At 44.5% G+C, this 23917-nt stretch overlaps 1 protein-coding gene across 5 annotated transcripts in view; it reads left to right on the top strand.

Annotated features, from left to right (window-relative positions):
• ASTN2 (astrotactin 2) overlaps window positions 1-23917 on the top strand; it is a 187622-nt gene that overhangs the window by 146282 nt on the left and 17423 nt on the right. For all 5 annotated transcript variants that reach the window (XM_039364280.1, XM_039364278.1, XM_039364277.1 and 2 more), the window contains 2 exons: window positions 5469-5602; window positions 5776-5924. In XM_039364280.1, coding sequence (XP_039220214.1) covers window positions 5469-5602; window positions 5776-5924 — 283 coding nt within the window. The remainder of the gene's footprint in view (window positions 1-5468; window positions 5603-5775; window positions 5925-23917) is intronic.

Here is a 23917-nt window from a genome sequence, read left to right as displayed (position 1 = left end):
GAAAGAAAGAAAGAAAGAAAGAGGAAGGTGGAGGGAGAGAAAAAAAGAGAAAGAGAGAGGAAAGAAACCAGACAGAAAGAAAGGGAGGGAGAAAGAAAGAAATAAAGAAAGAAAAGAGAGAGAGAGAGAGAAAGAGAGAGAGAGGGAGAGAGAGAGAGAAAAAGAGAAAGAAAGAGAAAAGAAGACAGAAAGAGAAAGAAAGGGGAGGGAGAAAGAATGAATGAAAGAAAGAAAGAAAACAAAGAAAAAGAAAGAAAGAATAAGAGGAAGGGAGGGAGAATGGAAGAAAGAGATGGAGGGAGGGAAGGAGGAAAGAAAGAGAGAAAGGAAGCAAAGAGAGAGAAAGAAGGAATAAAGAGGGAGGGAGGAAAGAGAAAGAAAGAAAGAAAGAAAGAAAGAAAGAAAGAAAGAAAGAAAGAAAGAAAGAAAGAAAGAAAGAAAGAAAGAAAGAAAGAGACTGGTTATGGAATCCTCTCCCTCACTTGGAGAGCTCTAAACAGCCTGTCCAAGAAGAGGGATGTCAACAGGACTTCAAAATGTTTGTCTGGGCTTTCCAGTCCTGCCTCAGTGTCTCCCTAGTTTGTGTCCATAACACTCACCCAGCATAAACTGCCCACCTTGGGTGTCTTCTGTCCTTGTGACCCCTTCTGTTGACAGCGTGGAAACATCCAGTGGTTTGCACTTCAGGATCTGAAGCTCACAACAGTCACAACAGCTGGAGGGGTGTGAGCGTTAGAAAGGGGCAAAGTCTCCTGCCTGCCAGCAACACTAGAGAAGCTTCATCATTATTTTGCTCTTAGCTCCGCTTAATACATAACAAAAGTCACAAGTATTCATTTCCCGAGAAGAAAATAATTTTAGCACTCCAGGGTACTTCAAAGGCCGTTTCTCCCGCGCCTATGAAATCACTAGAACCCCTTCTCCACTGTTTTGTGTTGTTGTTGTTGTTGTTGTTTTTTAAAAAATACACATTTGTGATTCCTGAAAAAGGATGTTTATAGGAAGCTTACTTTGCGCTTCCTATTCAACTGCTCCGGCTCCATATTCCCGATTTGTCATCAGCGTTCTCTGATTGCAACCTCTTGTCCTTGCTTGTACTGTTGCAAATAACAGTGGTGCTGTCCCCCAAACTTGTGATTTCTCAAAGTTTGATTTCCCCCCCCCCCAGTAGGAAAGAGGACCATTCCTTGGGTGCTTGCAAGCTTCTTGTGAACTTCTCTTGGTGGGTTTTTGGAAAACTGACTTACTAGCTGCAAGTAATGAAGAACATAGGAAGAACGGCTTGGGTTTGTCTAGTCTAAAGAAGAGAAAGACTAGGTGGGCATGATAGCAGTATGTTCCAGTATCTGAGGGGCTGCCACAAAGAAGAGGGGGTCAAATTATTCTCCAAAGCACCAGAGGGAAGGACAAGAAACAATGGATGGAAACTGACCAAAGAGAGAAACAACCTGGAAGTAAGGAGAAACTTCTTGACAGTGAGGACAATGAACCAGTGGAACAGCTTGCCACCAGAGGTTGTGGGTGCTTCATCACTGGAGGCTTTTAAGAAATGACTATCAGTCACTTGTCTGAGATGGCGTAGGTTTTCCTGCTTGAGCAGAGGGCTGGACTAGAAGACCTCCAAGGTCCCTTACAGCTCCATTCCATTCCATTCATTTCCTATCCTATCCTATCCTATCCTATCCTATCCTATCCTATCCTATCCTATCCTGTAATTCTATTCTATTCTATTCTATTCTGTAATTCTATTCTATTCTGTAATTCTATTCTATTCTGTAATTCTATTCTATTCTATTCTATTCTGTAATTCTATTCTATTCTGTAATTCTATTCTATTCTGTAATTCTATTCTATTCTATTCTATTCTGTAATTCTATTCTATTCTATTTTATTCTGTAATTCTATTCTATTCTATTCTGTAATTTTATTCTATTCTATTCTATTCTGGAGTTATTTGTTAATAGACATGTTTGTCATGATTTTTTTTTTGCAAATCCTTTGTCTTCCCTTATATCCAGATATGGGAAAGAAAAAAACCCTCCATAGGACAAATTTCCTCCTGATTTAGGGCAGAACATTTGGCTCAATTCCAGAGCAAGAAAAACCAAGGAAGCACTGTAAATTATTATTATTATTACTATTAAATTTATTTGCCACCTAAAAAAAGAAGAAGAAGAAATAATAAAAAGGAAGTTTAAACAAAGCAAAAGGTAAAACAGAACCATAAAACATCCAAGGAAAAAAAGAAAACAAAGAAATAAATAGGGGTTAGTCAAAGTAAAAAAAAAAAGAATTTTAGTTTTAAATCGCTGCCGAAGAGAACAGCGCTTGAAAAAGTAGGACATTTCTTGATCCGTTTTTTTTTTTTAATCATTGAACAAAGTTGTTCCACTCCCATTCCTTGGGATTGTCCTGGAATTCTAGTCTGCTTGGAAAGAACACCCAAAGCAAACTCAACTTTTATCAAAATAGGTATAAGGGGAAAGCACGGTTCTGAGTAATGTATCTACAAGTCTTGACATGATGTATGACTGACTCACCCTCCTGGGTGAGTTATCATTTCCTTTTGCTCAAGTAGCTTGCCAAGGCCGGTGAGGTTATAAGGTTAGGACTCCACGCCCACTTAGCAGAACGGGCAAACCAGGTTTTCGTGCCTCCAGACTGAACCACAGTTTGCACGAACTCTTCTCTAACATAAGGAGGCCCACCTTAGGATCGTGGAGAACTGAACGGCACCACTTTGGTTGGTAACCCCTCTCCTCCTGTTGCTTGGAGAGTCCTAGCGAAAACAACAGCTATGGGAAAAGTCTGGTAAGAATAACAAGCACCTGATGGAGACAGAGGGGCTTTCTCTCCTCGCCTGCTTTGAACTTTTGAAGCCTTCACACTAAAGACTGTCTCAGATGTCGTCTCCCTTGGGGTTCTTCTCTGCCGGGCCTCAGACTCCCAGTCACATCCAGTTGTTCAAACGTCTGAGGAAAAGCAAACATCATCTCCCCCCCCCCCAGCTCTTTCAACCTTTCCCTTCGGTTCAGCTAACACACCATCCCCACCCCCACTCCACTCCTTCCCAAAATAACAGAAGAGTGCAACAGAGTGGGAAGGGACCTTGGAGGTCTTCTACTCCAGCCCATCTGCTCAAGCAAGAGACCCCATCCCATTTCAGACAAACGGTTGTTCAGTCTCCAGTGATGGAGCACCCACAACTTCTGGAGGGAAGCTCTTCCACTGATTAAATTGTTCACACTGTCAGGGAAATTTCTCCTTAATTCCAGGCTGCTTCTCTTCTTGATTAGTTTCCATCTGTTGCTTCTTGTCCTGCCTTCAGGGGCTTTGGAGAACAGGTTGACACCCCCGCTCTCTTCTTTGGGGCAACCCCTGAGATATTGAACAATTGCTATCGTGTCACCCCCTAGTCCTTCTCTTCATTAAACTAGGCATCCCCAATTCCAGCAACCGTTCTTTATATGTTTTAGCCTACGGTCTCCCAAAGATCTTTGTGGCTTTTCTCTGTAAGGTGAAGTTATAAGGTGAAGTCACAAGCTTTAAAATGTCAAGGGTTGAACACATTTGAGTGAGATAATTCTGTTTGCCGTAGACTTAAAAAGAAACTAGGGGCACAAAAGTGCAGAATGGAATAACCAGAAGTTAGGAGCAATGGTACTCACACTGACTACCCAATTACAGAAAATGTCTCCTTAGTTCTAGGTTGCTTCTGTCCTGGATTAGTTTCCATCCATTGCTTCTTGTCCTGCCTTCAGGCACTTTGGAGAAGAGGTTGATTGCCTCTTCTTTGGGGCAGCCCCTCAAATATTGGAACAGTGCTATCATGTCACCCCTAGGTCTGTTTTTTTCTTCTCCTGGAGTGGATTCCTGCAACCGTTCTTCTCTTCTGTATATGTTTGACGTCAACTGTTGCTTGATAGCTATTGGCAAATGGAACTGCAGCAGGAGAGAGGGATGGACATCTGTGTGGGCCTGTATAACCTTATTAAGGCCTGTGGCATGAATTCACTCTGACAAGAAAGGATGGAGCTTGATGGATGTGTTGCAGGAATAACTTCATTTCTAAAAGGTTGTGGCAAGACGTAATTGTCGCTGCGTATCCGCAGGATCTGATTAAACTGAGCCCAACTTACAGTAAGAAACAAATAACATTAAGCGTGATCAGATTAGCCTGCATGACCTCGTCGAGTTAGATTCCCAAAGGAATTGGACACGAGAAGAGCAACTAAGATGAATAAAGGCCCGGAGACTAAAACACAGGAAGAACGGCTGCAGGATTTGGGTTTGGCTAGTCTAGAGAAAAGAAGGACTAAGGGGGACATGATAGCAGTCTTCCGGTAGTTGAGGGGCTGCCACAAAGAACAGGGGAGTCAACTTATTTTCCCAAAAAACAGAAGGCAAGACAAGAAACAATGGATGGAAACTAAATCCAGGAGAGAAGCCACCTGGAATTAAGGAGAAACTTCCTAACAGTGAAGACAATTAACCAGTGGAACAGCTTGCCACCAGATGTTGTAGGTGCTTCATCGTTGGAGGCTTTTAAGAAGACACTGGACAGACATTTGTCTGAAATGTAGGGTCTCCTGCTTGAGCAGGGGTTGGACTAGAAGACCTCCAAGGTCCCTTCCAACTCTGTTATTTTGTTCTGTTAGTTTTCACCTTCTTTGGAAGGTGTGTAAATGTGAGTGTGTGAATAGAATAGAATGGAATGGAATAGAATAGAATAGAATAGAATAGAATATAGAGAATAGAATAGAATAGAATAGAATAGAATAGAATAGAATAGAATAGAATAGAATAGAATAGAATAGAATAGAATAGAATAGAATAGGAAATTGTCCATGGGGCGCGATGGGTCTAACATGACTTCGCAACTAACAACAACAAGAGCTGGAAGGGACCTTGGAGGTCTTCTAGTCCTGCCCCCTGCTCAAGCAGGAGAACCTACACCATCTCAGACAGGTGATTGTCCAGTCTCCTCTTCTTAAAGATCTCCAGAAGCATAGAAACATCAGGGATGTGGCTATTCTAGACCACACAGCTGAGATCGACCCAAAGAACAATTCAAGATCCCCCCAACATAATAATAATAATAATAATAATAATAATAATAATAATAATAATAATAATAATAAAGTTGGAAGGGACCTTGGAGGTCATCTAGTCCAACCCCCTGCTCGTGCAGGAAACCCTACACCATTTCGGACAAATGGCTGTCCAGTCTCTTCTTAAAAACTTCCAGTGTTGGAGCATTTACTGCTTCTGGAGGCAAGCTGTTCCACTGATTAATTGTTCTAACTGTCAGGAAGTTTCTCCTTAGTTCTAGGTTGCTTCTCTCCTTGATTAGTTTCCACCCATCTTTCTTCTTGTACCAGCTAGTTAGAAGAACTCGCCGTGTTTTTGTCACTGCCTGCCTCAGCCATCCATTCACACACCATCGTTGATCTGTTCTTCCTTCCCAGGCCTTCAAGGCAGCCCTCATGAGCTCGTACTGGTGCTCCGGGAAAGGAGACGTGATTGAGGATTGGTGTCGGTGTGACCTGAATGCCTTTGATGAGAACGGCCTCCCCAGCTGCAGCCCACTTCCCCAGCCTGTGTGAGTATCTCTTTTCCAACAGGGACGTTGCCTGCATTTTTTTTTTTTTTCTATCCAGCCAAAATATCCCCTGCTCCATTTTTTTTTTTTTTTGCATCAACTTGTAATATCAGTAGAGAAGAACAGTTGTGGGTCAGAGTTGAATTCTGAATTTCCTTCATTCTTCTGCCTAGTTTGCGTCTTTCTCCCACCGTGGAGCCTTCCAGCACAGTTGTCTCCTTGCAGTGGTTAGATGTCCAGCCAGCCATTGGAACCAAAGTCTCTGATTATATTTTGCATCACAAAAAGGTGGATGAATACACCGACACCGACCTGTATACAGGTGAGTAGATGCTGGCCTTATTTGTGGAATAAATACCTCTGACAACAGAATAGAATATAGAATATAGAATATAGAATATAGAATATAGAATATAGAATAGAATAGAATAGAATAGAATAGAATAGACTATGGAATATAGAGTATAGAATAGTAGAATAGAATAGAATATAGATTAGAATATGGAATAGAATAGAATAGAATATAAAATAGAATATAGAATAATATAGAATATAGAATAGAATAGAATAGAATATAGAATAGAATAGAATATAGAATAGAATAGAACAGAATAGAATATAAAATAGAATATAGAATAATATAGAATATAGAATAATGTAGAATATAGAATTGAATTGAATAGAATATAATATAGAATATAGAATAGAATAGGAATAGAATAGAATAGAATAGAATAGAATAGAATAGAATAGAATAATAACTTTATTGTCACTTTGGATGTACATTAATCGGCATACATTAAAATGAAATTTTGTTGCGTGCAGCTCTCCAAGGGTCGCCACCTCCAATATACACAACATAAATATGACAAAAGCAAAAAAACAAATAAATAAATACAGAATTATGCATATGCCCACATCTATTATATGACACAGAGGAACAACACAGTCTAGTTCAGGTTATGTATCTGCATGCATGGGGAGAAAAATGAACACAGGGTTAGGGTTAGTAGATAAATTGAAATATTTAATGCTAGAGAGAGAGAGAGAGAGAGAGAGAGAGAAATGGAGTCTGTTTACAGCATTTGTGGGCAGCTGGCTTTCTTCCCTTCCATGCATCTAGAGGGCAGCATTTTTGCATGTGACATTCTTGTCCCAACATTTTGTTTTGTTTTGTTTTGGTTTTTTGGGAAAGTCAGACACAGGTTCTCCGCCATCCTAGAAAGTTTATATTTTCATGCAGGATTTCTGCCAAAGGAGAATAAAAGCCAGGAGACCTGTCATGTATTAATGCTGTACAAACTCATCCGTGAAAAAGCTTTGCTCTTTGCTGTTTTCACCAAAGCCTCCACGTTTGGCGAGGCAGGTGACAACGTAGAGGCCAATTTGCAAGTTGCCTCCCCCGTCCCCTCTGACTGGTGTCTGTGAGATGGGCGCCTGGAGGAGAGACCCTCCAGTGACAGAACATTATATACTCAAACTCAACCCTGTATCATAGCAGTGGTGGGACTCAAATAGGTGAGCAACCGGTTCTCTGCGTGGATGCCGCTTCCGGAAGTCCGTTCTGGGCCCGGGCGACGAAAAATTAGCTACCGGTTCTGACAAACTGGTGCGAACCGGCTGAATGCCACCACTGGTCAAAGGCATGGATTGCATACTGTTTGCAACGAAAGCCACACCTGGAATATTGCCTCCAGTTTTGCTCGCCCCCTTATTAAAAAAAAAAAGAAACTTTGAAAAGACTTCAGAGAAGAGCAACAGTGACGGTTAGGCTAAAATATATATTAAAAAAAACAGTTTTAGAACTGGGTATGTGTAGTCTAATGAAAAGAAGGACCAGGGATGACATGATAGCAGTCTCCCAATATTTGAGGGGCTGCCACAAAGATGAGGGGGGGTCAAGCTTTTCTCCAAAGCCCCTGAAGGCAGGACAAGAAGCAACGGATGGAAACTCATCAAGGAGAGAAGCAACCTGGAACTAAGGAGAAACTTCCTGACAGTGAGAACAATTAACCAGTGGAACAACCTGCCTCCAGAAGCTGTGAATGCTCCAACACTGGAAGTTTTTAAGAAGAGACTGGACAGCCATTTGTCTGAAACGGTGTAGGGTTTCCTTCCTGAGCAGGAGGTTGGACTAGAAGACCTCCAAGGTCCCTTCCAACTTCGTTATTCTCTTCTATTCGGTTCTTCGGCCTTCTGAATTCCTGAACCAAAGCAAAGGGCCAGAGATGCCTTGCAACAAATGCATCGGATCTGCTACTTTGCCAGGTGTCCACTACTAACAGGGTGTAGCTGAGAGAGAGAGGTGTGTCAGGCAAATCTTCCCCCCAACTGCTGAAGAAGTTGCAAGTGAGGCCTCCATGAAGCCAGATCACGACAACCGAAAGGGTCTCTGCCTTTGAAAGTCGGAGATGTGCGTTTTTTTATGGGGTGATGTTCAAATTGACTGTGTCTTAGGAGGCATCTGGAACTAATGTTCGGCTTCGAAATGTTCTCTGTCACACTTTTGCTGCTCAGGGGGAAGAGTGAGGACCTTAGAAGGAGGAAGAGGCACAGAAAAAAACATATGTTCCGGGTTTTAATGCGCAGGCATTAATAACGGCGTGGAACAAAACGGGAGATTTGTAATCTATAGCAGCAGGTGGAGAACGCATCCCTCTCTAGGCACCTAAAAAGCCACATCTTTGAGGAAAAAAAGGAATATGTCAAGAAGAAAGGAAAAACTGGCTTGTTTTCCAGCACATGCGCGCTCGGAAGAAATCCTCGTTCTTGTGTGTATGTGTGTGTGTTTGTGTATGTATGTAAGTATATATGTATATATGTATAATACACCCACACTTTTAAATCACTATGTATATGTATATAATAATAATAATACATAATAATATTAATAATAATAATAATACTGGCAAAAGCAAGCAAGGGTAGTACTAATAGCAATAGGCGCCTTGGGTGCAATCCCAAAACAACTGGAGCACCACCTGAACACACTTGAACACAAATTCGCCATTAGTCAATTGCAAAAATTATTATTATTATTATGGATCATCGCACAGTCAACCAGATGTTCAGACTGGATTTGGCATTTTTGTCTACCTATCGAGTCCTTACCCAGGACCTGGGCTAGGTAGATGTGGATGTCTGATAGTATTACAGATCTCGTCGCAGGATGGAAGCGGTTCCTAGTAAGGCCGCCTTTTGCAACTGACTAATGGCAAATAATGTTGGTTGATTAGTTGTTGGTTGGTTGTTGGTTGTTGTTGGTTGGTTAGTTGTTGGTGGATTAGTTGTTGGTTGGTTAGTTGTTGGTTGTTGGTTAATGGTTGGTTGTTGGTTGTTGGTGGGTTAGTTGTTGGTGGGTTCGTTGTTGGTTGGTTGGTTGTTGGTTGTTTAGTTGATGGTTGGTTGATTGGTTGGTTGTTGCTTGGTTTTTTCTGGTGCACCACAGCTGATAGCCCCTCCCCCTCAAGGTCTCTGGGTCACCTTCAATGCGCTCCACAATCACAAGTTTCCTGCTTCAGTTCCTTGTCTACATCCAAGACAGTCTTGTAACATTTGGCCACCCTCCTCCTTCCATCTCCGAAGGTGGCATCATCAATCGTTTTTTAGAGGAAGAATGGGAGAGTTTGGTTCCTTTTAAGGACATGTTTTTCTCTCACTCCACCAAAACAGCCAGATTCCTCAAGACGCTCCCGTAAAGGAGAAGCAAAATATTTAGGTGTCAAAGGACAGCTTTCTTATTGAGAAAAAAAAATGAATGTTTAGAGGTTTCGGCTTAGCAGGGAGGCAGGTGAGGGGGGACCAAGAGACGTGGGTGGTCGTCCCCCAAAACTATGTTCGAGGATTGGATCCAGCAGAAGGAGCCCCTTTTGGCACACGGCAGCCAACTTCTCCCCCCCACCGTCAGACGTGTGGAGGGTCCCCAATTTAGACTGTTTTTTTTAAAAAAAACATGAAAAGAAAAAACAAGAGTGGTTGCTAAATTTGGCAGCTGTTTATTTTCCCCTGCATCTTTACAGACTCCAGCTGTTGCAGAGCAGCAGTGGTGGGGAGAGGCCGATGCTCCTGTCTCTGCCACTGAGGGCCTTGGCTCCGTTTGCTTGGTCCTGACGGTGGGACCCAGAGTAGGGGCCTTGGGACAATTCGGTGGTCTTCTTTTTTCTTTCTTTCTTTTTATTCTGGGGGGCTCAGAGGAGTAGGAGAAGGGGAAGGAGAAAAAGGAAGAGGAGTGGAGGAGGAGAGGAAGAAGAGGAGGAGGCCTTTTGATAAAACTTGAATTGATCCTAAGCCACCAGCATCATCCTCTTTTCCTCCATCATCTCCTCCTCCTCCTCCTTCTCCTTCTTCTCATCTATCTCTTCCTCCTCCTCTTCTTCCTCTCCCCCCTCCTCCTTTTTCTCCTTCTCCATCTCATCCATCTCCTTCTCCTCCTTCTCCCTCTCCTCCTTCTCCTTCTCATCTATCTCCTCATCTATCTCCTCCTTGTCCTTTTCCTTCTCCTCCTCCTTCTTTCCTTCTCCATCTCATCTATCTCCTCCTCCTTCTCCTTCTCATCTCTTCCCTCCTTCTCCTTCTCCTCCTTCTCCTTCTCCTTCTCATCTATCTCCTCCTCCTCCCCTCCTCCTCCTTTTTCTCCTTCTCCATCTCTCCCCTCCTCCTCCTTCTCCTTCTCCTCATCTATCTCATCTATCTTCTCCTCCTCCTCCTCCTCCTCCTCCTTCTTCTCATCTATCTCCTCCTGCTGCTGCTCCTCCTCTTCCTCCTCCCAGCTCTAGTACTGGATAAAGCTTCCAAGACATTTTTTCAGGCAATTGACAGACTCAAATCCAGGCATGGTTCCCATTCTCTGGAAACTAAGCTCTCCAGACGAGAAAGCCCCTAGACGAACAAGCCCAGGCATGCTTCCTTCCTTCCTGCTCCTGCTCAGATATTTTGGCCAGATGCTTAGCGGATTCCGTTGGAAAGTTGTTAAAACCTCCTGCTGCAGTCTTGGGAGGGGTTAAATAAATGAAGCCGAGTGACAGGAGACTGAGCATTTTGATGCTCAAAACATATTATGCAACTGTCCTCCAGTTCTCAAAGAGTTTGCTGTCTCTGAAAACAGGCTTCTGTTTTCCACCTCATTTTAGAATTGTTTGATTCATTTGGAAGGAGCATTTCTGAGTTTACATTTGGGGTGAGACTAGCTGTTAATTCTCTTTTTCTTTCTTTTTCTTTCTTTCTTTCTTTCTTTCTTTCTTTCTTTCTTTCTTTCTTTCCTTCTTTCTTTCTTTCTTTCCTTCCTTCCTTCCTTCCTTCTTTCCTTCTTTCCTTCTTTCCTTCTTTCTGTCAGCGCTGCTAATATTGAATATTCTTGCTTTGACAAAATATGCAGAACTGTCTGATATTTTTAGAGTTAATTCAGATGACAGAGAAAAGGGAGGGGAAATAACAAAAGCCCGGGGAAAGAAAGGGAAGGGAATCTCTGCCCTCTGGGCTAATTGGAAGATGTGACTTGTGACTGCAAGATAAGGGAGGGGTTTAGCAAGAAAAGTTAGATGCCAGCAAGAGGAATTCAGATTCTGGCATAAACCTCCATGATGTGCCGTCAATTTGTAACACTGGTAATAAAGGCTTTAGGGTGAACATGCCAGGAAGTTCTTTGACGTGTTTCATTAGTTGGAACCATGACACTTTCCTTCTTTCCTTCCTCTATGGAGATTCTCAGTCATCCAGACCATAGTTATCCCAAAGATGCTTTTTCAGGAGGCAACTGGACTTTCCTGTCTTTCTTTGAAGACATTTCACTTCTTCTTCAGCTTTGACTGAGAAGTGAAATATCTTCCTTCTTCCTTCCTTCCTTCCTTCCTCCCTCCCTCGCTCCCTCCCTCCCCCTCTTTCTTCTTTCTTTCTTTCTTTCTTTCTTTCTTTCTTTCTTTCTTTCTTCTTTCTGGTTTTTCTCTCTCTCTCTCTCTTTCTTTCTTTTCCCAGTCTCTGTGTCATTGTCCAAATCACTCGCCCAAAAGAAAGCTGAATAAACCTCCTGCTCAGAAAAATAAATAAAGCGATGCATAAATTACATAGATATGGACTGCACTGTAAAAGGAAACCAATAATGCTCAGATCGAGTTTGTGAAGCACTAAAAAAAAAAAAAAAATAGCAATAGAGCAAAACATGCATGCTTCTTCATTAATTCACAAGTCAATAGCCAAACCATAGCCTTTGTTTTAGGGCCTAATAATTTCAGAGAATGAGATTTATTGAAGACTACAAATCTTGTCGGAATCTAGAATCCATCTGTTCTGTTCTTGCCTAAGGGGGGGGGGAGGAGGAGGAGGAGGAGAAGAAGAAGAGGAAGAGGAGGAGGAGGAGGAGGAGGAGGAGGAGATAAATGTTTTCATAGGAAACCAAAATACAAAGAAATCCAGTTGCCTTTTGAAAAAGCACCTTGTGTCGCTATCTTAGGAAGAGTCTTTTGGTAGGAAAACAAAACAATCCGGCTGCTTGTGCTCCAGGTTCGATTTCCTATTCCCTGGTTCGAACCCAGCGCTTCCTTTTGAGTCTCACCCAAATCCTCCAAATTAAAAAATAATGGCTAACGGTTCTCTCTGAGACAGCAGGATGTTGGACAGATTGCAAGACTGTGTGTGTGTGTGTGTGTGTGTGTGTGTGAGAGAGAGAGAGAGAGAGAGTGTTTTGGATGGCTCGCTAACGAACTTTGCTTTTTCCTTTCTTCATTCATCTTCATTTCCTTGAGTGCTTTGTCTCCTCTAAACGAGAGCCAGAGAACTGATGGTTAGCAGCATTGGCCCCCGGGCTAAGAGAGAGCCAAGGGCAGCAACCGCTTTTTAAATCCCTTTTTAATCTAAACAGGGCCAACATCAATGGCTTTGCGTCTCTCTCTCTCTCTCTCTCTCTCTCACACACACACACACAGACACACACACCAGCCAATTTATTTGGGTGGCCCCAAAAATGAGGTGAAATTAAGTCAGTATGAAGAGTCAAGCGAAGCCCAAGTGTTTAAAGTGCTAAAATAGCGTTCCTGCGGGTGGAAAGGATGCCTTAGAAGGCGCGAGAGAAAAGAGGGCCAAGAGGAGATGACCTAGAGATATATACTGTGCAGTTATAACTGACTTGGGGAGAGGCCCTTTTTTCTCTCGCAGGATGCTCTCTCTGGCTCCTTTCTCTGGCTGGTGAGAAATTGGTTCTAAATAAAACGATACTATAGGGGGAGAGACTCAGGACAACAAAAGAAAATGCCCTATATAAGATATATTTAACTAGTCACACTTACTGCCAACAGACGGGAGGGAGAGAAGGAAGGAAGGAAGGAAGGAAGGAAGGAAGGGGAAGGAGAAGGGAAGGGAGGGAGGGAGGAAGGATAGGAAGAAAGGGAGGGAGGGTGGGAAAGAGGGAGGGAGGAAGGAAGGAAGGAAGGAAAGAAGGGAAGGGGAATGCAAAGGAGGGAGGGAGGAAGGAAAGATAGGAAAGATAGGAAGAAAGGGAGGGAGGGTGGATGGGAAAGAGGGAGGGAGGGAGGATAGGGAGGAAGGAGAGGGAAGGAAGGAAGGAAGGAAGGAAGGAAGGAAGGAAGATGGGAATGAGAAGAAGGAAGAAAGGGAGGAAGGAAGGAAGGAAGGAAAAAGAGGAAGGAGATGAAAGGAAGAAGGAAAAGATCCGCCAGAAGGAAAGAAAAGATAAGAGAGAAAAGTTTATGTTTGCCAGTCAAACTTTCCTAAAAAGGGCGAGAGAGAGAAAACATCGCTCGTTTCATTGCAGGCAAAGGAAAGTGCAACTTTGGCCCACTTCAAACAAGGGTCTTTCCAACTGTTTTTCCCCCAGATGTGCCAGGCTGTCCAAACTAGCTTCCCCTAGTTCCTAGCAGAAGGAGCAAAAGTGGCTGGACTTTTGCAAAACCGCCTCCCGTAAGCTTCCAAAATCCAGGAAAAGTGGAAAGGGGGGGGGGTCTTTACCTCGCCCTGGTGAAGTCTGCCACTCAGCCATCAGAGGGGGCTCCCGCACCATCCAATTTGAACCCGGAAGAGTGGTGAAGGCTGCCAGCTGACCTTTCTCAAATAGTTCATGGGTTTCCTGAGTCAGTGCTTCCCCCCCCACCCCCAAATCAGAGCTGAAGTAAAGCCAGGGGGCACAGCAAAGGGAAGCCAGGCAGCGTGCAAGCCCAGGAGAGAGGAGGAGAGAAAAATAAAGGGGAAAGGAGCAGCACTTCCTTCCGTTTTAAAGCTTTAAGGGCTGCAGTAGAGTTTGCCACAATTAAGAGAATAAAAGAGTTGGAAGGGACCTTGGAGGTCTTCTAGTCCAGCCCCCTGCTCAAGCAGGAGATTCTATATCATTTTAGACCAGTGGCTGTCCAGTCTTTTCTTAAAAACCTCCAGTGATGGAGCGCCCACAACTTCTCTGTGAATAAAATAGGAGTAGGAGTAGGAGTAGAATAGAATAGAATAGAATAGAATAGAATAGAATAGAATAGAATAGAATAGAATAGAATAAGGAATAAAATAGAATAAGGAATAAAATAGAATAAGGGCTAGGCTAGGCTAGGATAGGATAGGATAGGATAAGAGCTGGAATAGAATAGAATAAGGAATAGAATAGAATAGAATAGAATAGAATAGAATAGAAGAATTGGAAGGGGCCTTGGAGGTCTTCTAGTCCAGTCTCCTGCTCAAGCAGGAAAAACTATACCGTCTCAGACAAGTGATTGTCTGAATCTCTTCTTAAAAACCTCCAGTGATGGAGCACCCATAACTTCTGGAGGCAAGCCCTTCCACTGTTTATTGGAAAGAAAATGAATGAATGCATTGCCAAAATGGGACTTTTCTTGGAGGAATACAACATATTCCATAAAATGGGGGAGGTAACAACAACAACAACAATAAAAAAACCCTGCTCAATTTCGGACAAATGGCTGTCCAGTCTCTTCTTAAAAACTTCCAGTGTTGGAGCATTCACCGCTTCTGGAGGCAGGTTGTTCCACCAGTTAATTGTTCTAACTGTCAGGAAGTTTCTCCTTAGTTCTAGGTTGCTTCTCTCCTTGATTAGTTTCCACCCGTTGCTTCTTGTCCTGCCTTCAGATGCTTTGGAAAATAGCTTGACCCCCTCTTCTTTATGGCAGTCCTTGAGATATCGGAAGACTGCTATCCTGCCCCCCCCCCTCGTCCTTCTCTTCATTAAACTGGACAAGCCTGACTAAATTGGACTAGTAAGTTTGGATCCTGGCATGAATGTCTATGGAGATTCTCAAAGGTGCTTTTTCCAAAAACCAACTGGACCTTCTTGTTGCTGCTGTTTTTCCTTTGAAGACATTTCACTTCTCATCCAAGAAAATTCTTGCTGGGAAAAAACAAAAACAAAAAACCAAGGAAATCCAGTTGCCTTTTGGGAAAAAAAAGAACACCTTTGCGATGATCCTGGGATGAAGGTGCCAGGATAAATCCAATGCCACGTTGTCGTAAAACAGCAGCAAAGGTTTGATCCACTTTTATCCTGCCCTAAAAGACCCCCTCCCCCCAAATACATCTGTTCTGTCCCGTATGGACCTTGGAGAACATTGCCCCGTCCCAATGGAGAAAGAGATAGCAGGGAGATATTTTTCCCTCCTGCCCTGTTGAAATTGTAAGGCCAATTTTTTTTTTTAATAAAGAAAAACACACACACACACACACCAGCAGAAGAAACTCTGCAGAATTCTAAAGCATTCAAAAGAATGAGGCTGGAAAACCAGGAGACTTTCCCAGGAGAAGAAAACATCAGGGAGATAAGAAGCAGGATTCTGGGCCAAGCTGTCCTTGGAAGGTGCATTTCCTCAACGGGTTCTTTCCGTGATTTTCAGGCTTGGGAGCATGCGAACGCTCTCTTTTCCCCGTTCGTTCCCTGGCCTCTCATTCTGTTCCTCCAATTTGCATTCACTTCTTCTTCCTTTCCCATGCGAGTAGCTGTTGACCCTGCGCAATAGAGCTGTGCCATTTCTTCTCTTGGCTGAGAAAGTAGAGGAGGGAGGCCCCGTCTGGGTCTCTCCGTTTATTCTCCCGCAGCCTCTTTCCATACATTTCTCCCAGGTCTCTGAGCTTTGCAAGCCAAGTGTGTATTGAACCATTTTGCTCTGTCCCTCTTGGTGTTTTTTTTCTTGGGGGGGGGGATATGTGCAAGAAAGATAACAAGGATAAAGGCAACGGGACACCCACAGAGTCGAGCCAACAATGCCCCTCTCAGAGGCAAAGGGATGTTTCAAGGTGACATTGACCTGAAGGAAGCGTTTAATGCCGTAGCAGAAGCTGAAAACACCAGCCTGAAAATGACGAATGGGACTTCATCAAAACGTCGCCAAGACACTTCCAATTTTACGCGGGAGAAAACCCGAATAACCAAAGACCTACATACAAACACCTGTGAAAACCTCAGAAAACATATATATTGGAAAACATATATATTGGAAGTGTCTTGGCGACGTTTCAACGAAGTCCCATTCGTCATCTTCAGGCTGGTGTTTTCAGCTTCGTGCTTCGAGGAGCAATGTGTGGTCTTAGCTGTTTCTTCCTTTTAACTGCCAGTGGGGGTATGAACTGATTGGGTGGGAACTTGGCTGTGTTCTGATTGGGTGGAGGTGTGTTCTGATTGGTTAGGGGCTTGGCTGTGCTCTGATTGGCTGGGGGGTTGGCTGTGCTCTGATTGGCTGGGGGAGTGTTCTGTTCGGGTGGGGGCTTTGTTGTGCTCAGGTTAGTCTGAGTTGCAGGGGGATTTAAGATGGTGGGCTGCCTTGCTATTTTTTGGCTTCCTTCCTCTCCTGGCTGCACCCTCCTACCCTCCTACCCGTCTCTCTGTGTCTCCTTCTCTTTCTTTTTTTTTTCTTATGCCCAATATTGTTACCATCCCTCCAGGAAAAGGAAAGACACTAGAAGCAGCGCCACCAGCAAAGGCAAACTTTGAGAAACGCACAGACACAGCTTCTTGAAGCTAAACTGAGTCTTGTGGGAATAATTGCTGGCTTCCTTTGGAGAAAACAAATATAGCACATTGGTTTTCTTTGGCTGTTTGGAGTGGGGGGGCAGGGGGAGGGGCAGCAGCCTTGGGGGAGGGAGGATCACTCAAGGACACACTGTTAGCTGTCCTGATCTGGAAGGATAGGAAGCAATGGACTGGAACGGAGTGACAAGCAAAGAAGTCAGCTGATGGATGAGCAGGGTCATAAATATTGAGTCAATCCCAATGGCTAGGCTTCTACACCACTTCTTCTTGTCCCACCTCTCCCTAAAACCAAGCCCATTGGTGGAGGAGTTGGGAGCAAATTGGAAAGATGGCTCCCCACCGTGTCTTTTGAGGTTTCCAGGACGTTGCCTGTCATCTGTGATCACCGTCCTGGGCCAGGATGCGTTCACCTAGCGTGAACCCTCGAGTCTTTGAATGTGGGACGTTCTCCTCAAGAGAGTCGACTCTGGAATTGCTTACCTGTGGGGCACCCCGGAGTCTCCATCTTTTCAATGACTAACCCTTTAGAATAGGGTACATTCCAGAGAAGTATCTTCTAGGTCAGGGTCTCCACATTTAGCAATTTTAAGATTTGTGGACCTCGACTTCCAGAATTCCTAGCTGGCTGGTTAGGGAATTCTGGCAGTTTGAAGTGCACCAGTCTTAAAAGTTTGCCAAGCTGACTGACCCCTGTCCTGGGCATTAAGCAACCTCTTGCCGATTTGAAGGCCCAAAGTCCATCTCCAGTTGATGTGGGCCCCATGACTTGAAGGCAGCTCTGCCTTTCCTGATGGACAAGCTGTTGGCCGGGCAAAGCACACACACACACAACATTGGGCTGGATGGAACGCCATCCAGGATCCAAATGCAGACCTTGGAGGCGTCATTGCAGCTTCGCTGCCCTGGCAGAGGTCCACACCTAGGCCTTGAGAATGGACTCATGGCTGGTGTGTTGGAAAGGCAGGGTGGATGTTTAGCCCACCAGCGAGAAAAGGAGAATGGTGAGAACAGCTGTTGCTCAACCCGCTTTGAGCGCTGAAAGCCAACTCCTCAAGAGAAACTCGATTCCCCGTCTACCTGCACGAAGCAGGGACTGAGTCCAAGGGAAAGCTTTGAGCTTTCTTTCAACAGAGAGAGGTAAATGTCTTCCATCTTAAGAACTCCATTATCCTGGCTCCCGGGACCATGTCCCCTGTCAACCCTGCAGCCCCTCAGAGCCAAGGGCTGGCATCGGCTCTGCTACAGAGGTCACGTCTCTTCTTTCATCTTGGCAAATGGAAGTTCCTTGCCGTAGATGTAGCTTGGGGAGGCGGGGGGGGGGAGTCCTCTTTGGCCCTCCTCTGCCCTCCCGCCGAGGGTCAGGCCGGCAGGCCCCTTTTGTCTGCAACTCGGCAAAGACCCTCTTGGCAAGCTGGGTCTGGGACTCGGAAACCATCAGGGCCAAAGGGCCTCCCTTAAATCAAGTCTCTTACAGGCTCGCTCTGAGAGCTGGCTGGAAAGGGGCTACAGCCACGGCAGGGAAGGATTTACCGCCCGTCCAAATTCACTTGACAGAAAAACAAAATTCCAGCCTAATTTTAAGCAGCTGTGGGAGGGCCAGGCAAGATAAGAAGCAAAGGATCTGAAGCTTTTGTGCATGTCTCTCTCTCTCTCTCTTTCTCTCTCTCTCTCTCTCTCTCTCTCTCTCTCTGTCTCTGTCTCTGTCTCTGTCTGTCTCTCTCTTTTGGAGGTCTTCTAGCCCAACCCCCTCCTCAAGCAGGAGATCCTATTCCATTTTGAATAGAATAGAACTGGAAGGGACCTTGGAGATCTTCTAGTCCAGCCCCCTGCTCAAGCAGGAGAACCTACTGTATACCAGACAAGTGACTATCTAGTCTCTTCTTACAAATTTCCAGTGATGGAGCACAATCTCTGGAGGCATGTTGTTCCACTGGTTAATTGTTCTCACTGTCACTAAGTTTCTCCTTAGTTCTAGGTTGCTTCTCTCCTTGATTAGTTTCCATCCATTGCTTCTTGTCCTGCGTTCTTCAGGCGCTTTGGAGAATAGCTTGACTCCCTCTTCTCTGGGGAAGCCCCTGAGATATTGGAAGACTGCTATCATGTCCCCCCTAGTCCTTCTTTTCTCTAGACTGGCCATACCCAATTCCTGCAGCCGCTCTTCATATGTTTTAGCTTCCAGTCCCCTGATCATCTTTGTTACTCTTCTCTGCACTCTTTTTAGAGTCTCAGCATCTTTTTTTATATATATATCATGGCGATCAAAACTGGATGCAGGATTCCAAGTTTGGTCTTACATTTGCTCAGCCCGTTTTTTTTTTTAAACAAGAATGGCGCTACATTTTGATCTGTCGTACACAAAGATGGTCATCTGCTTTTTTTCTTCCTACCAACTTCATCCTACGACTTTAGGATTCCAGATAAGAAGGGCCCAGTGCAAATACAAGTTGTCCTTGATGTCTATGGAGATTCTCAGTCATTCAGGTCATGGTTGTCTAAAGGTGCCTTTTTCAGAGGCAACTGCTCTTTCTTCTTTTTCTTTGAAGACGTTTCGCTTCTCATCCAAGAAGCTTCTTCAGCTCTGATTGAATGGTGAGGAATGGAAGGATTTATACTCCTTGCAGACAGCTGGTCATTTGCCTTCTTTTAGAGAGTCATTGAGGCCACTTGGAGGTTTATCTGTGTCCTCAGGGTCACCTGAGTGGTGCAAATGGAAAACATCCTGCAGCCAAGAAGGCTCCACACATATTTGCACCACTCAGGTGACCCTGCGGACACAGGTAAACCTCCAAGTGGCTTCAATGACTCTCTAAAAGTATGCAAATGACCATTTCCCCACCATCTAGTCAGAGATGAAGAAGCTTCTTGGATGAGAAGCGAAACGTCTTCAAAGAAAAAAACCACAAGAAAGTCCAGTTGCCTCCTGAATAAAGCACCTTTGGGAGTAGTCCTTGACTTAAATCAGTTTTATTGGACCGTCACGTGTGGACCTAATCTTTTCCAGGTGTACCCCCGTAAAATGCCCACATTTGATAGGAAGCCATGAATAAGGGACACAAAGCTTTAGAGGCCGCTGGTGTCCAAGTTCCCATCTTGTCTTGTTACCCTTCCCGTCTCCTTTTCTTTTCCTGTGGCTTGTGCTTATTTATGGCAATCATCTCCTTCTTTTTTAAACCATTCAGTAAGACGGGCTGGCCAGCTTTCAGATTGGAGAGAAATGCATACTTAAATAAAAATATCATCTTTGATGAAAGGAATTCCCCTTTCTCCCACATAGCTTGGATTGCTAACTTGGCTCGTCCCTCTTGTCAGTTTTTCTTTCTCTAAAACATGTAGATTTTTATTTTTATTATTATTTTTTTAAAAAAAATATGACCTGGTTTAATTTAGTTCCTTCCAGCCTTTTTTTTTTTTTTTTGGATATAGCAAGCTACAGCTTTGGTCTACCTCTAGTTTGCAGTTGACAGCGAAGGAAGAGAGAGGGGGGGAGAGAAGGAAGAGAGAGAGAGAGAGGGAGAGAGGGAGGGAGGGAGAAGGAAGAGAGAGAAAGCAAGAGAGGGATAAGGAAGAGAGAAGAGGGAGAAAGAAGAGAAGGAAGAGTGAGAGAAAGGAAGAAGAGAAAGGGAGAAGGAAGAGAAAGAAGCAAGAGAGAGGGAGAAGGAAGAGAAGAGGGAGAAAAGAGAAGGAAGAGAAGGAGAAGAAACAGGGAGAAGGAAGGAAGAGGGAGGAAGAGAGAAGTGAGAGGGAGAAGGAAGAGAGAGAAGGAAGAGAGAAAGAAGCAAGAGAGAAGGAGGAAGAGAGAGAGATGGGGCCTTTTTGATGACTCTGGTGGGGGGAGAGAGAGAGAGAGAGAGAAGGAAGGGAGGAAGAGAGAGAGAGATGGGGCCTTTTTGATGACTGGTGGGGAGAGAGAGAAGGAAGGAAGGAAAAGGAAGGAAGGAAGGAAGGAAGGAAGGAAGGAAGGAAGGAAGGGAGGGAGAGAGATGGGGCCTTTTTGATGACTGGTGGGGAGAGAGAGAGAGAGAAGGAAGGAAGGAAGCAAGGAAGGAAGGAAGGAAGGAAGGAAGAGAGAGAGAGATGGAGCTTTTTGATGACTCTGGTGGGGGAAAGAGAAAAAAAAACGGGGCCCTTTTGATGACTGATGGGCTTGATTTATTGGGTTCGGTTTTAATTCACAAACCAGCTGTGCGTCTCCTTCCCTTCCAAATCGGATAAAAGAGCAGTGCCATCAATTTGAGCGTTCTCCCCAAAACACACCCACAGCAGCTCGCCTTCCCCCCCCCCAGTTTCCCCCCCCATATTTCATTACCAATAAGATCGCTGCAATATTTGCTGGCATTTAGCTGTCATTCCCTGGGCCTGAGTAGATGCTCCTTTATGGGGAGGGGGGTTTCCCCCTCTTTTACCACCACCCCACCCTTCCAATGAAAGGAGAGGGCAAAGAAGCCAGAGTTGGGACTATTTCTACGTGTAGCCTACAGCCCCGACTATTTTATTACCCCTGCTTTCTACCAGCGAACACCTTCATTTAAGCCCCCGGACCCCTCAAAGCAGCCCCCCACCCCACCTCTTTTTGAAATCTCCCGAATAATCAGAATGGAGTATTTTCTTGAGGGTGGAATTCAAGACTTGAGAGCCCGGATGATCGAATAAATCACAGAGAGAAGGATCAAACTGAAGGGGAAGGGTGGGTGGGTGGGTTTCCTCCCCACCCCCTCTTTTTTTTTTTTTAGATTCTCATGCCTGGGAGGGGGAAAAGATGTTCCTCCTCTGTGGCACGTAGGAAGACGTCCCTGGGGGGGGGGGTGTCCGTTGCTAACTTGAGCCCCTGTTTTTCACATTGCTTTGAAGACCCGCCTTTTTTTTTTTTTTATGGCAAAACCAGGAGTGAAAGAAAACATCTAGGTATTTAAGTACCAAGAGGAGATGGATAAGATGGGGAAGGAATGCAGAGTTCTGGAGGAATGAAAGGAGCCCCCTCCCCCCCCCCCCCCCGCAGTGATAGGGAGTAATAGCTGATCCTAATGACTGTCTTCTCCTTCTGGGGGAATTGTGAGTGGGCTGAACATTTAGGCCCAGCTTTCTTTTCTTTCTTTCTTCCTTCCTTCCTTCCTTCCTTCCTTCCTTCCTTCCTTCCTTCCTTTCTTTCTTTCTTTCTTTTTCTCTGTCCCTTTCTCTCTTTCCTCTCTCTCCCTCTCTTTCCTCTCCCTCTCTCTTTCTCTCTGTCTCTCTTCCTTCCTTCCTTCCTTCCTTCTTTCTCCCTCTCCTCTCTCTCTCTCTCTCTTTCTTTCTCTCTCTTTCCCTTTTATTTCTTCCTTCCTTTTTCTGTCTTGCTATCTTCCTTTCTCGCTCTTTCTTTTTTCTCTGTCCCTTCCTTCCTTCCTTTTCTCCCCCCTCTCATCCTTCCTTCCTTCCTTCCTTTCTTTCTTTCTTTCTTTCTTTCTTTCTTTCTTTCTTTCTTTCGGGCTGTCCACTGCGCACACTACACACAAGTAAAAACCACAAATAGCATATATTATATACACACATCCTTCATATCCTATTCACTACTGCGCTGCCCCTAATATTGCACTTCAGACGTTTCACTATACAGAACGTTCTACTTTCAGTGTCCTGTTCTCTCTCCCTCCATCTGAAATCTGTCTGGCTCTTCCCTAAAGGGGGGAAAAGTCAAAACATTGCAAAGTAGAGGGGGGAGAAAGCTTTAGAGGCCAGACTTAAATTTGTCCCCTCTCTCACCAAGGTTATTCTCCTTGACTTTTTTTTTTTAACTTGTCTCAGTTGGGATGGGCCCCATGCTACTGTGATCAGGCCTCCAATGGGTCAAGCCTGTTGATGTTCTCCAGCCTCCTGGCCTCCCCATCGCTGGGACCACCTCTCTCTTTCCACCCCTACCCCCACCCTCTTTGATCTTGACATCTTGAGGTACAAACCTGGAAAGAGGGAAAACTGGGCCATGACACACCTCATATGGGACCTATTTTTATTGACCTCCCAGCTCCAGGTGTTTCCTGAACAAAGAAGCAGGAGAAACCCAAAGCCGAGGCTTCCAATGGAAAGGCTTCCTAGCTCTCCTTCCTGTCATTACCACTACCTCCTCCGTTGGCAAATTTGGTGGGCAGGGATGGGAGGGAAGCAGTTCTAAAAGGTTTGTCTCCCTCCAAGTCATTTGGGTGTGCGTGTGTGTGTTTGTATGTGTGTGCCTCCTAACGATCCCACTCCTGTTTTCCTGTCCTCAAAAAAGGAAGAGCGAATGGAGACCCCCCCCCCGTACAAGTCTGTGCCTGTTCTCCATTACGGCTCCATTGGGGCTGGAATTTGATCATGGCTGTGCCAGATCTAAGACTATATATTTATTTATCCACGCAAGCCATTGCTCCTTCTTTCCATTATGTTCAGCCAGAGGAGGTGGAATAGGAACTGATTTTCCTTCAGCCTTGCACTTCAAAGACAAAGGGAAACGAGATAAAATGGTATTTTTTGCGGGGGGGGGGGGAAAGAGAGGAATAGGTAAGGGAGATTAATTTCTCATCTTCCTTTGCTGCTCCTCACCCCCACCCACCCAGCCAGCCTCGCTGACTTCATTTCTAACCCCCAGATCATGCCAAGATCACCCGGAGCCTTCTACAGCTGCAAATGAAAAACAGTTTGAAAGAGAAAGGAATTATCAAAAGAAAGACCTTTTATCTGGCCAAAACGATGCACAGAATTGATAGCTTCTCCCTTCTTCGTCTTCTTTCTAGGACTCCCATTTATTACAACTTTTTATTATTATTATTATTATTCTCTCTCTCTCTCTCTCTCTCTCTCTCTCTCTCTCTCTCTCTCTCTCTCTCTCTCTCTCTCAAGCATCCAGTCCTTCTATAGATGATGGGTTGCTTCTGCTTTCCTTCCACACAAGCTCATCCTTTCCAATGGATCCAGTTGGGTGGGCATGTAGGAAGCCCCCCCAAAAAAGAACTAAAACAATCCTGGGTTGTATAAACAAGAGGCACAGAATCAAAATCACGTGAAGTATTAGTACCGCTTTGTAAAGCCTTTGTAAGGGCACACCTGGAATACTGCATCCAGTTTTGGTCACCGCCTTACAAAAAAGATGTTGAGACTTTGGGGGAAAAAAAATGGGGCAGAGAAGAGCAGCTAAGATGATTAAGGGCCTGGAGACTAAAACATATGAAGAACGGTTGCAGGATTTGGGGATGGCTAATCTAGAGAAAAGGAAGACTAGGGGTGACATGATAGCATCTTCCAGTATTGGAGAGGCTGCCACAAAAGACAGGGAAAGACAAAAAAGCACCAGAAGGCAAGACAAAAAGCAATGGATGGAAACAATTCAAGGAGAGAAGCAACCT

Source organism: Crotalus tigris, unplaced genomic scaffold (genome assembly GCF_016545835.1).
Source record: "Crotalus tigris isolate CLP2741 ecotype Arizona unplaced genomic scaffold, ASM1654583v1 scf7180000019718.230237, whole genome shotgun sequence".
Lineage (NCBI taxonomy): Eukaryota > Metazoa > Chordata > Lepidosauria > Squamata > Viperidae > Crotalus > Crotalus tigris.
Note: the sequence above shows the minus strand (reverse complement) of the source record. Positions and strands in the feature narration are given on the sequence as shown.